The sequence below is a fragment of the Typopeltis vanoorti genome, chromosome 12 (genome assembly GCF_054136105.1).
Source record: "Typopeltis vanoorti isolate ZY-2024b chromosome 12, IOZ_Tvanoo_1.0, whole genome shotgun sequence".
Classification (NCBI taxonomy): domain Eukaryota; kingdom Metazoa; phylum Arthropoda; class Arachnida; order Uropygi; family Thelyphonidae; genus Typopeltis; species Typopeltis vanoorti.
The window spans coordinates 12331402-12344595 of NC_143560.1; the positions used below are offsets into that span (position 1 = coordinate 12331402).

At 34.1% G+C, this 13194-nt stretch overlaps 1 protein-coding gene across 1 annotated transcript in view; it reads right to left on the reverse strand.

The window, feature by feature from the left end:
• Window positions 1-13194, reverse strand: part of Stoml2 (stomatin like 2) — a 154744-nt gene that overhangs the window by 115083 nt on the left and 26467 nt on the right. The window contains exon 3 of the mRNA XM_090401638.1: window positions 5992-6091. Coding sequence (XP_090257764.1) covers window positions 5992-6091 — 100 coding nt within the window. The remainder of the gene's footprint in view (window positions 1-5991; window positions 6092-13194) is intronic.

A 13194-nucleotide genomic window follows, 5' to 3' on the forward strand; every position in this document is an offset into this window, starting at 1 on the left:
TTGAGTGTTTTTTTTTTCATTGTGCTATCGCTGCTTGCTTCATTTAGCAATTTTCTGAAGTAATTACTCCATATATCAAGGATATCTTTTTCTCCAGTTTTCATATCACCTTTATCATCTCTAATTCCTTTTCAACACTCTTTCCTCCATTTCTGAGCTTCTTCAACAACCTCCAGAATATCTTGCCACATTCTTGATATTTATTTTCTATATTCTTACTGAAGTCTTCCCATGACTTTTGTTTAGCTAGTTTTACACAGTGTTTCGCTTTCTTACATTTGTCTCTGTATTCTCTAAGAGCACCAGCTGACTTATTTGCCAGGAACTTTTGATATGCGTTCTTCTTTTCCTTCACTGCTTCTTTAACTTCCTGTGTCCAGCATGGAGTTCTGATTTTTCTATCCTTGCAGACAACCTCACCACATGCATCTCTGGCTGAATTAATCAGGGTTTTCTTCAAGTCTTGCCATTGAATCTCCAAGGTTTGGTTCCTGTTCTCAAACTCTTTTATTTTTTCTTCAATAATCTTTGTTTATTTTAGTCTACAGTTCACATCTGAGAGCTGCTCAACTTTTATTTGCTTTAAAACTTTCTAGCATGTTCTTCTTTTCAAAATGAAATTCAATTTTATCCTGCTCAAGACTAAATAGTGATCACTTCCAATTTCAAATTCTCTGAACACTCTGGTGTCCTGCACCAGGAAGAAAACATCACTATTGACAATAATTTACACTCCATACTTATATAAGTATGGAGTGTAATTTACAACAAACTAGTATGGATAGTGGCCAATAAAAGATGAAAATTGCTTAGAGTCCTAAAGTCAGGGTTTGCTGGAAAACTAAGTGGGCTCAATGTGTGTCATCCAAATTTTTGGGAATTTTAAGCCACCATTATTGTTAAGATTGGGGTGGTTAATCAAAATTTTTTTATACCAAAGGTCAGGCCAATAGTTTTAATGGTTGATCAGAAACTTTAGCATACCATGTAGATTGTTATACAGCTTGTTTCTTTACATATATGTACATACTCCAGATGATCTTAATGTGAAGGTCGAAACATCAAGTGCTTGTTTTGGTTTATATTAAACTAAAGTTTTACTGTAAAACGGTAGTTGGTTACATAATTTTCATAATGTAGCTTATACCTAAGTTATAAGTCATCAGTTAGAAATGAAAGAAGAAGAGGAAAATAACATTAAATCACATGTAATATAGGCCTATTTGAATTCCAAAATTAAGTGGATTTTGAATAGGATAGATATGACCACTTGTTAAGCAGAATAAAAAGAGTACCCAGTGAAAATGCGTACATAGAATATACGAATTTATATATACAAATATAAACATATATATTCATATATATAAACTAATAACTCGTATATAGAAGCTAATGAATTCACATCTGATACTAAGACAGGTGAAGTGAAGTCATTAGCTTTTATATACAAGTTGCCCAGTCCTGAAAATACTTCAGGCACAAACTGTGTTTGTTTACACTTGGATAAAGTATTAAACCAAGAATATAATTTCTTGGCATCCTTAATTTATAGTATAACCAAGTGGAAAAACTTCCAACAACTAGCTCTAATTTAGAGTATTTGAATACTCATACATGGAAATATGACTTGCATTACTTCAACCTTGGTATTACCTATGGATCTGGTTCACACTGATGAGCCCTCAATAAAGGTCGAAACCGGTCTGGGTAGTGACACTTCCCATGTCCATAAGGCTATGTGCTTTGCATTATGGGATGCTACGGCAAGTGATGTGAAGTCATTAGCTTCTATATACGAGTTGCCCAGTCCTGAAAATATTTCAGGAGCAAACTGTGTTTGCTTACACTTGTATAAAGGATTAAACCAAGAATATCATTTCTTAGCATCTTTAATTTATAGTCTACAGGAAAGTAAATGGAATAAGTCTGCGAGAGAAAGAGCAATCATTATTAACTGACTGCTCTCTTCGATAGTATTAAAGCTATGTATAGTATCATCAATCTAATAGACAAGCTTAGGTGTGGAACATTATTCATAACTTATATTAATGGCATTATAACATCAAATCAAATAAGGGTCAAAGCTGTATAACTGAGAGGAGACCTCCACACGGCCTTTAAAGGAATGAGAACTGACCTGGGGTTCTGACCTAATGTCAAATCCTCACCTTCTCGTGATGCATCCTGTTAGGTATCTAACTGGATACGAGGTTGGGCTGGCAATTTGGGATTTAGCCGACCAAATTATATTCTTATTGGCTTAAACCAAAATACAAAATGATGGTATAGCACAACAGAATTTCATGCCAGATGGGGCGTCGCCCAGTTAAACAAGGACCCCCCCATTGTTTTCAACAGGGAACGAGGGCAAACAGCGAAAAGTCAGTTACTGGAACAAATCTGAAAACACACACAAACTCAACATCACCAGATTTAAAGATCGGTACTATCAACATAAGCCTGAATGGCAAAGAAATGGAGCTAGCTGAGGAATTAGATAAGTAACAGATTGACATAATAGGTGACTGAAACAAAAAAGACAAAAACTGGTGAGATCTTTCTGAGCAATATATACAAAATGCTATATTCAGGCAATGACAATCAAGGAAAAGAAAGAGTAGCCATAGTATTCAACACTAAATACGAGGCTAATCTTCTTGAATGGCAGGCAATTTCAAGTAGAGTGATGTGGGCAAATATCAGAATGGGAAACTGGACAATGAGACTTATTTGTGCCTATGGTCCCACAGAACATTCTACTAAGATAGAAGTGGAAGAATTTTTTGAGGCTTCAGAGAAAGCAACTGACACAATGAAAAAGGAAAAGTTGGTCTTTGTTGGAGATCTAAATAGAGAAGGAAATGATCATCAGATATACAAAAATATTTGAGAACAGGAACCAAACCATGAAGAAAACCCTGATTGATTCAGCCAGAGAAGCATGTTGTGAGGTTGTCTGCAAGGATAGAAAAATCAGAACTCCATGGTGGACACAGGAAGTGAAGGAAAAGAAAGCATATCAAAAGTTCCTGGCAAATAAGTCAGCTAGTGCTCTTAGAGAATACAGAGATAAATGTAAGAAAGCTAAACACTCTGTAAAACTAGCTAAACAAAAGTCATGGGAAGACTTCGGTAAGAACACAGAAAATAAATATCAAGAAGGTGGCAAGATAAGCTGGAGGTTGTTGAAGAAGCTCAGAAATGGAGGAAAGAGTGTTGTAAAAGGAATTAGGGATGATAAAGGTGATATGAAAACTGGAGAAAAATGTATCCTTATGGTATGGAGGAATTACTTTGAAAAATTACTAAATGAAACAAGCAGTGACAGCACAATGATAAAAACCACTCAACAGGCGTACAGTCAGGAATACATATCCAGACTAGAAGTAGAAAAAGCCATCAAACGCAGCAGGAGTAGATGATATTCAACCAGAAATGTGGAAAGGCAGTAGGAGTTCATGATATTCGACCAGAAATGCTGAAGTATGGAGGTATAAAAGTCTTACAGTGGCTGCACTGCATAGTTCAAAAGGCCTGGACAGAGGGACAAATTCCCGATGATTGGAGTAGAGCTCTCATAGCATCCATATATAAAAAGGGAAATAAAACTGAATGTGAAAATTACAGAGGTATTTCCCTAATGAGTGTTCCTGGTAAGATTTATGCAAGTATACTTGAGAAACAGTTGAGAAGAATTCGGGAAGAACAAGCTGGATTCAGTCTAAATACAGGATGTCAGGATCAGTTCTTCACTTTACGACAAATAGTTGAGAAATCATGGGAATATAACAAAGATCTGTAGTTAAGTTTTGTAGATCTGGAAAAGGCATATGACAAGGTGCCAAGAGAGAAGCTATTCAAAACACTACAGTTAGATGGTGTCAATGGGACATTATATCACGCAATACTTAGTCTTTATTTGAGTTGTGAGTCAGCAGTTAGAATTGAAGGAAGATGGTTTGATATGAAATCTGATGTCAGACAAGGATGTACATTATCCCCTCTGTTATTTATTATCTACATGAATCACATTATGAAGGAAAGTGATATTAAACCTGATATCAAAATTGGAGATGTTAATGTCAGCTCTTTGCATTATGCGGATGATGTTATACTTCTAAATAAATCCGCATCAAGTTTGCAAGATTACCTGACTAAATTGAATAACTGTTGTAATAGATATGGTATGAAAGTCAGCAATAGCAAGACAAAGACAATGAAAATAGGCAGAAGCATTGAAAATGTCAACTGCAATGTGAATGGAGAACCTGTGGAACAAATAAAACATTTCAGCTACTTAGGCACGATTTTTAGAGAAGATGGTAAACTAAATATGGAAATAGATAAAAGAATCAACAAAGCTGGCTTAGTAGGAAGTCAACTGAATAAATTCATATCGAATAAGAGAGAAATTAGTCAGAACACTAAATTAGCTGTTGTTCAAACCAGTTTTAACTTATGGATCTGAGAGCTGGGTCAGAAGTAAAACACTTGACGAAAGACTAGCGACAGCAGATATGAGAGTCCTGAGAAAGATTAGGGGCACGAATAGATGGCATCAATGGCAATATCATATCAAAAACAAGGATATTAGGAAAGAACTTGACATTGTCAGTATCCAGGAATGCATTTAAGTGACATACCACCTGAGATTAGCAGAGCTAATCTCAGGTGGTATGGTCACTTAAGCAGAATGGTCAAGAAAAGATTACCAAAACAAGTGTTCTCTGGCAGGAAAATGATGCAGAAGAAGACCAAGATATAGGTGGATTGATACAATAAAAAGTGCCTTAGTAGATAGAAATATAAGATCTCATAATGTTGGAGTCCTGACAAGTAACAGACTGATTTGGAGGAAAATTGCAGATAGGAAGTTAGTAATGATGTAAATTTTTCATGTAGTACTATCATATTCTGTACACCCCTTGAGGGTACATGGCAGGAATTTGATGTTGATGATAAAAGAAAAGATGTTTATCAACTGGTTTGAAGAAATTTGAAATCCTACAACAACGCCAACACACCACTCTCCAACTGCAACTTTGATGAGATCACGTGGTCATAAATTTATTATCGTAAGTGCTTACAGAAGAAGCTAAGAACGGTCTCAGTCCTGGTCATAATGTCACCGTTACACTGAAACAAGTTCAAAAACTAGAAATTATGATGAACATAGAATGGGTCATCTACATTCTTCCATCTTCAATAGTGTAATGCGTGTTTAGAGATAGCTAGCATCCTATACAATTCTCAACCAACTAAAAGTAATATACCACAGAATGAAATAGCTGTTTTAAAAAAGTTATATAAGAATAAAAATACTGTGATTGCTACAGCTGATAACGGTAATGTCACAGTTATCATGAAAAGGATTACAACAAAAAAACTGCAGGATCTCCTAAATGACAGTTCTGCTTACCCAGTTATTAATCAAAAGAAAAGAGTCTGTATAAATTATCAAAAAAAAGTGACTTCTTGGTGCTCAAAGAAATCATCAACAAAATAAATCCTATTCATATCAAACCACCTGTATTTATGAAATACCTAAACTCCACAAATCTAATATTCCCCTATGTTCTATAGTTCATAGCACAGACAGTCCTACATAACAACACAAGATGACAGAAAAAAGACTGCCAGAATTCATAAAAGTGTAGAGTCAAGATTCTTCTTTTTAAGGATAATGCAGAGGCTCTAATGAATTACCCTAATCTAAATCACAATGATTCTTCTTGCATTCATTAAATTTGGTGTACATTTTTAGGTAACATATTGCTGCTCAGTTTATTCCTGTTGAACAAGTTGAGGATGTGCATTTATTAAATGACATATTGGAATAATGAATAGGATTATAACAGGAAATTCAAAAGTTTATTCTGATATTGATGGCAATTTTGTTATAACGGACTGACATTATATCATGAAATGAATGAAATTAAAAAAAAAAAAAAATGATGAATTAATAAACCTGTCTAATAAATTATTGCTTACCTAGGGTTATAGCAGACTGCTTGGGTATATCAATCGCAAGCTCTTTAAGGCTCTGAACATATTTTACTTTATCAATAAGTGGAATAAGAAGATTAAGCCCCTGAAAACAAATGAGAAGAATAAATAATATTATTACTATACAAACACCTCATGGAGTCAAGACTTATCAAAGAAAGAGTCTTGACCCCATTATATATATATAATGTATTTTATATACCTATTACAATATTCAATGTTATTACCTAATAATTTCAAAAGTTATACAAGCTGGAAATCAAACTCCGGAGACCAAACAGACTTCTTTCAAGTTACTTGAAACCTCTATGGTTTAATTTAAGCAAAATCTGGTGATCGGTGTACACCACAAAATGACTGGAAACTATGAATTGTTTAACTTTTTTTTCATGTGCGAGATATATGCAGAACTTTTTGAATTATTTTTTCGTAAAGTAAAATCAGGGGGACAAGTTATATTTGAGTAAATACGGTATAGTAAAACACATGTATGCACAGTAAAAAATTATTAATAAATTATAATTAATTACACACATATTAAGTATCTTAAATTGTCAGGTGTTAGAATGTGAGTAATGGGAAACTCAAAACAACAAATGCAACAAGTTTTGGTGCACCATTGCAAATGTGAGAACAATATTTTAAAGTTCAATGGAATTAGGATTTACAGTAGATGCTATAGAAATCCTGAACCAGAGAAATAGTTTGGTATAGCACAAGGTCCGGGAATAAAGAGACTGATCCCCTTCCCCCTCAACTCCATTTGCAAGAATAAATTTCTAGGAAAGTACTGGCATTTGGGTAGCTATAGTTGCTTGAATCTTTTGCCAAGCTTTAGCAGATCTGTTGGGATCATCACTCACACCCACCCCCACCAGCCATCCATCCATATGGATGAAATATATTAATCATTTTGTGTTTGGTATCCCATGTTACTTGTTACATGTTAGTATCTGAAGGCTATTTCAGTTTTAAGGAACACTTCATATCCATATCATGGAGTATGGCAGTTAACTGGTAAATTCAGAGTTTAAAATACTGAAGTATTTGAAACTCTGAATAACCAACGAACATCATTATCTAATGAAGAGCGATAAATTTGGAAAGAAAACTGTAGATGGGATCAGTAAGCAAAGAAAATGATGCAAAACAGAACACAAAGAAAATGGTCAGAAATAGAAGAAATGAAATGGCAAAACAGACCAATACAAATTTCAGAAATCATACACGGACAACAACAAGAAAAGGACTTGCAGGAACTGCGCATAAAGCACATAATATTTAAGCCTTATTTCTGAATTTTTATTTCACTCTTCAAGGTCTCTTCTTTCTTATAAGTCTTCCATTACTGTTTGCATTTGTTCTTTTCTGTTGTGGTTCCCTTTTCTGTGTGCTTCATTGAATGGCTCCTGCTAATTCATTTGTGTTCTGTTGTTAATGCATGATTCCTTTATTTCTTTTGTTCTGTTTCCTGCCATATCATTTGTTCAATTTCCTTCCATTGCTTTTATTTACTAAATACAATTAAATAAAATAGCTTTTATTTTATTAGGATAGGAGGTAGATTGATCAGTAATCTGAGGTATGCTGATGATACAGTACTCCTTTGTAATGACATTGAAGAACTAGGACTAATTATTGACAAAGTTAACAAGATCAGTAATAACAGAGGACTTCAACTCAATCCTAGCAAGACAAAGATTATGATTCTCAAAGGAAATACAAACAGAAAAGCTCTTGAGAAACAAGTGTACCTTGGAGAAAGAATTAAGGAAGTTAACAAGTTTGAGTACCTGGGATCCATTATTAATGTGAAGAATTGCTGTTCAGAAGACATCAGAAGGAGGTTAGGAATGGCTAAAACAACAGTCAGAGATCTGTCTAAAATCTGGAAAGATGGATCTATCTCCATGGGAACAAAGTTGAGGATTTTGGATGCAGTTGTTTTTCCAACAGCAACTTATGGATATGAGATTTGGAACCTAAAGAAGTCAGATAAGAAACGGATATCTGTTTTTGAGGTGTGGTGTTACAGAAGGCTGTTGAGGATATCATATACTGAAAGGCATACAAATGAATGGGTGTTAGAAAAGATCAGTAGAACTGTAAGTCTCCTTAAGGATATTGACAGAAGAAAGTTAAAATATTTTGGACACAGAAAGGATGGAAGGGGGGACTTCTCAGAACAGTAATAGAAGGTAAAGTTCCTCGAAAAAGAGGAAGGAGTAGACCATCAATGAGATAGATGAATGGTGTGTGGAGTGATTGATCTTCAGATAGTTGAGGTTGCCAGAAAAGCAAACAACAGGACTACACGGCGAGGCCTGGTGTGGCACATCACCGAGCATTGGAGTGATCATACGGCATCTGTAGATGCCCAGTGAACATATAGATAAGCTTTTATTTACTGACCTTAATTTACAATTTTCTTCCCAAATTTATAATAGTTCAATAGATCATGCTATCTTGGTAAAATAGTGGGTATTTGTTTTACTTAAGTAGCAGTGTGCATTTGTGCATTGCAAAAGTGTGACAGTCAACATTCTGTATGAAATGCATGCTGGTTTACTTTGACTTATCTTCCCTACTTAATTTTTCTCTCCCCATCCCCAAATCTGCTGTAGCTAGCAAAATTTGTTGTTTTCATCAATATCCTTAGCAGCTGATTCACAATACAAATTTGATCGAGCTTCTATGAAGGCAAGCATCGAAAACAAAGATAGAGCTTAATTTTTTTTTATTGTAATAATACAGTACCAAATATAAAATTACTATAAAGCAAAAAAAAAAAAAAAAAAAAAAAAAAAAATCATTACTTCCCATAGCTGTATTTACAATAACGAGCTTAAAGCTACATACTGCATCTATTGTATTATGAGATAATAAATAAAAAAAAAAAACTGAAGCCAATTTCATCATAGATGGAATACAGCTCTAGATTTTTTTTTAATTGTGTATATGTGTGTGTAAATAAATATATGCATAAATTACACATACCACATATACCATCTATCTTCACAATTATAATAAACATGTAACAAAGAAGGCTACTCATGTAAAATTAGATAATCATTATACATAGCCACAAAAGCTATCTAATGCTTTCTTGAAGTTACATAAATTCACCACTTGTCTAACCTGTTAGTGAGGGCCATTCCATATATTTTCTACCCTAACAATCCAAAATGAACTTCATATGTTAAGATCTCGCTCTCTTCTTCACTAACTTTTACTATGTCTTCTAGAAGAACCTAGTTCAGACTATCTGCAATCTATCTTATATTCCTTAAACAAACTTATAATTTTCAATTAAATCTCCTGTTAGTTAAATTCATAATATTTTGACTAAGCAAGTGATTCCCAAAATTATCAAGATATGATCCCTTTACATACAAAACCTCAATTTTCTTGACACCGATTACTAACCTTTGAGGGTAAAGCTAGGAAAAATAATCCACACTGGCCTGACATGCACATAAGTTTCTTTTTGATTAATCCCTACAACTTTATTAGTTGTCTTAGAAATGATTCCTGGACTTAAATAACCATTAAACACCTTGAGAGTAAACTGGGAGTAACCAATATTGGCCAGACTTGCATAATGGTCTCATAACTTCTTTCTTCTACAACAGAAGCTTAAATTTGATTTTTTAACGATGCTTGTGACATAATGATTAGAAATATATACCACGCTTACAGAAGAATAATGTTTAATTTGCCAAACATTTCGGTCTGAATATTACAGATCATCTTCAGTGGCTACATAGGAATAGTTTTAAAAAACAAGGTGGAATACGAACCATTGATCATTCACACATAGAAAGAGTGATGTCTTTCTATGTGTGAATGTCATATTGCTAAGTATTAGAAGAGAAAGCATTTTTAAAGTCATAATTAAAGATATTAATTCAGAAATTCATATAATAATCTTAAATAACATTAGACTAATATAGGAAATTTACAAAAAAAAATAAATAAAAATAAATAAAAAATAATGATTTATCCTGACTAAACTTTCCCAAATTTTTGATATAGATATAAGTTAGGACGTTGAAGCAAGGCTTCCACACTTGCTTTAAATAAATGTTCAAATTTGTAGTGACATCTGTGTAGGAGGAGAGTCTTGGACCAAAAGATGTTGTGGCTTGTTTCTAATCCATGCTGAGCTAATCCAGATTTCTCAGGTTTGTTGTGTTGAATTGATGATTGATGCTCTTGAATTCTTTTTTCTATAGAACATTCAGTTTGTCCAAAGTAGGAAAGATTACAATTACAAGGAACTTGATACACACTAGGTAGAGACAAGGTTGAGCATTTATCTTTAGATGAAGGAAAATGGGTGGATAATTTGTTAATAGGTGGCTGTTAAGTCATATTTCTTCAGAATTCTTGAAATGGTACTGAAATCCCGGAAATGTAAGGAATTGGAACTCGATGTATTAAATCTTTGCTGTTCTCTGTTGGATTGTAAGAATCAAAAAGATGTTGTGTACTCTTTTTGGAGAAGCCATTTAGTTTCATGTGATGTTTGATAGTCGAAAGTTCTTTCTGTAATAAATGAGAAGTTGAACAGTTAGTTTTGGCTTGTCGGATTAAATATTTTATGATTCCTGTTTTTTGACAAGGATGATGAGAAGATTCTTTGAGAATATAACGACTTGTGAAAGTTGGTTTTCTGTAAACTGTTGTTGTAAGAATACCTGAAGGTGAACGAATGAGAAGGACGTCTAAAAATGATAACTTGTTGTCTTTTTCAATCTCCATGGTAAACTTTATACGAGTATAAAGTATAATTAATATCTTTAATTATGACTTTAAAAATGTTTACTCTTCTAATACTTAGCAATATGACATCACGCGGCTCATTCTATGTGTGAATGATCAATTGTTCGTATTCCACCTTGTTTTTTAAAAACTATTCCTATGTAGCCACTGAAGATGGTTTGTAATATTCAGACCGAAACATTTGGCAAATTAAACATTATTCTTGTGTAAACGTGTATATATATTTCTGAAGCTTAAATAATTAATCCTATAATTTACTGAGCTTTACTAGTTGCCTTAGAAATATGATTCTGAACTTAAATTATCATTAAAACCTTGAGAGTAAAGCTGAAATGAATAATACAATACTGATCTGACTTTCGTAAGAGTATCAACATTTCCTTTCTCATACAATGAAACTTATTTAATTAATTCTGCAATTTGCTGAGCTTTAAATCTTTTTTAAGATCCTGTAAAGAACAGAAGTCATTTGAACAATTGACTACTCTAACCAACTTTGAATAATCAACAGAGAGAAATTTAACCCTCAGTATTTGAAAACCAAAATCACTTTTGAATATAATAAAACATTAATACATTAAAAAAAACAAATACAGGACTGATTAAAGATCAAAGCTAAATTACTGGCAGGGGCTTTTGACCTAACATCCAATCCTTACTGTCTTGTGGTGCACTCCATTAGTACATATCCAACCAGATACTGAATGAATGAGGATTGGCAGGCAATTTGAGATTTAGCTGACCAAACTATATTTGTATTGGCTTTTCTTTCTTTCTTTTTTTTTGTTGGGCCCATATATAAGAGGTTGGTTGATCAACCTATAGTATCTTAGTACCATGTATGAGTAGTGGGTCGGGAAAGAAAGTCATTGTTCACATTTGATTTAAATGACTGTATGTGTATTCCTTGGAACACTGTTCCATAGTACAGCAGTTGCAGAGATGAAGGAGGAGGAGAAGAAACTTCTTCTGTGGGTTTCAAGGTGCACTGTGAAGGGATGTTGAGCAGAAGCTGCACGTGTTCCAATGAGCTTAGTACTAAGTGGGGGGATTATTGATGCCATTTCAGATGAGCATTTTCCATGGAAATATTTGTAGACTACACATAGTGCAGAGACCAATCGTCTGTGCAAAAGCAGGGGGAGTGAGTGGGTAAGAAATGGGTCATTAATAGGTCTGATTGCTTTCCTCTGTATTGAGTCAAGCATTTTAAGGGAGATTTTGGGGACCCCATTCCATATGTGAGAGTAGTATTCAATGGCTGGGTGGAGTTGTAATTTGTATAAGGTTAACAGATGTTCAGGGAAGTAATGTCTTGAGAGAAAGAGAAATCCTAGTTTTTAAAAAGCTGAGGATGCAATGATTGTGATGTGTTTATGGCAGGAGAGGCTTTATGTCAGGATAATTCCAAGAAGAGAAATCTCAAATTGTCTGGAAATTTGGGTGTTGTCAAAAATAATTCTGGGAGAAAATGCTTCTTTTTTATGAGAAATAAGACAATACTGGGTTTTATTAGGACTGAAATTGATTGGGTTATCTGAACCCCATTGAAGGATGACTTGGAGATCACATTGAGGGCAGTGGTGGTTGATGTTCTGTACAGCTGGAGGAAAGCCTGTTGGTAAACTTAAAGTTGGGGGCTTAAACTAAAAGTGATGGTACAACATAATGGAATTTCATACTGGCTGGGATGCCCAGTTAAACAAGATCCCTGCTGTTTTCATCAAAAAAACAGGACTAACAGTGACTCCAACTCAGCATCAAAAGAATTCAAGATTGCACCATCGACATGAGAAGCATCAAAGGAAAAGAAGTGAAACTGGCAGAACTGGAGAAGTACCACACTGGCACAACAGGTGTATCCCAAATGAAAAAAGAAAAGAACAGGTGAGATTTTACTAAATAACAAATACAGGATATTATATATATTCAGGTAATGGAAGGAGTAGCTATAGTATTCAACACTAAATACAAGGATAATCTTGAACAGCAGGCAATATCAAGTAGTGATGTTGGAAAACATGAAAATGGAGAAATCAACAACAAAAGAATTCAACAATGAAACTTATTTGTGCATATGGTCCTACAGAAAGTGTTCTACTAAGGAAGAAGTTGAGGAGTTTTTGAGGCATTAGCCAGCTGACATACACACAAAAAAGTTTGTCGTTGTTGGAGATCTAAACAGAAGAGTAAGACATTATTATCAGATATACACTACTTATCAATAATTATCTGAACACCCCATTATTTGAAGTTATGGAACATTCCAGGTTTGTTAATAACATAAAAACTGATGTACAGATAGTAGGAAGCAGTATTTCATTATAACAGCTGAATACAGGTGGTATGGCAACACGATGTGAACTCAGTGACTTCGAGAAAGGTGTCATTGGGGGGCTGTCA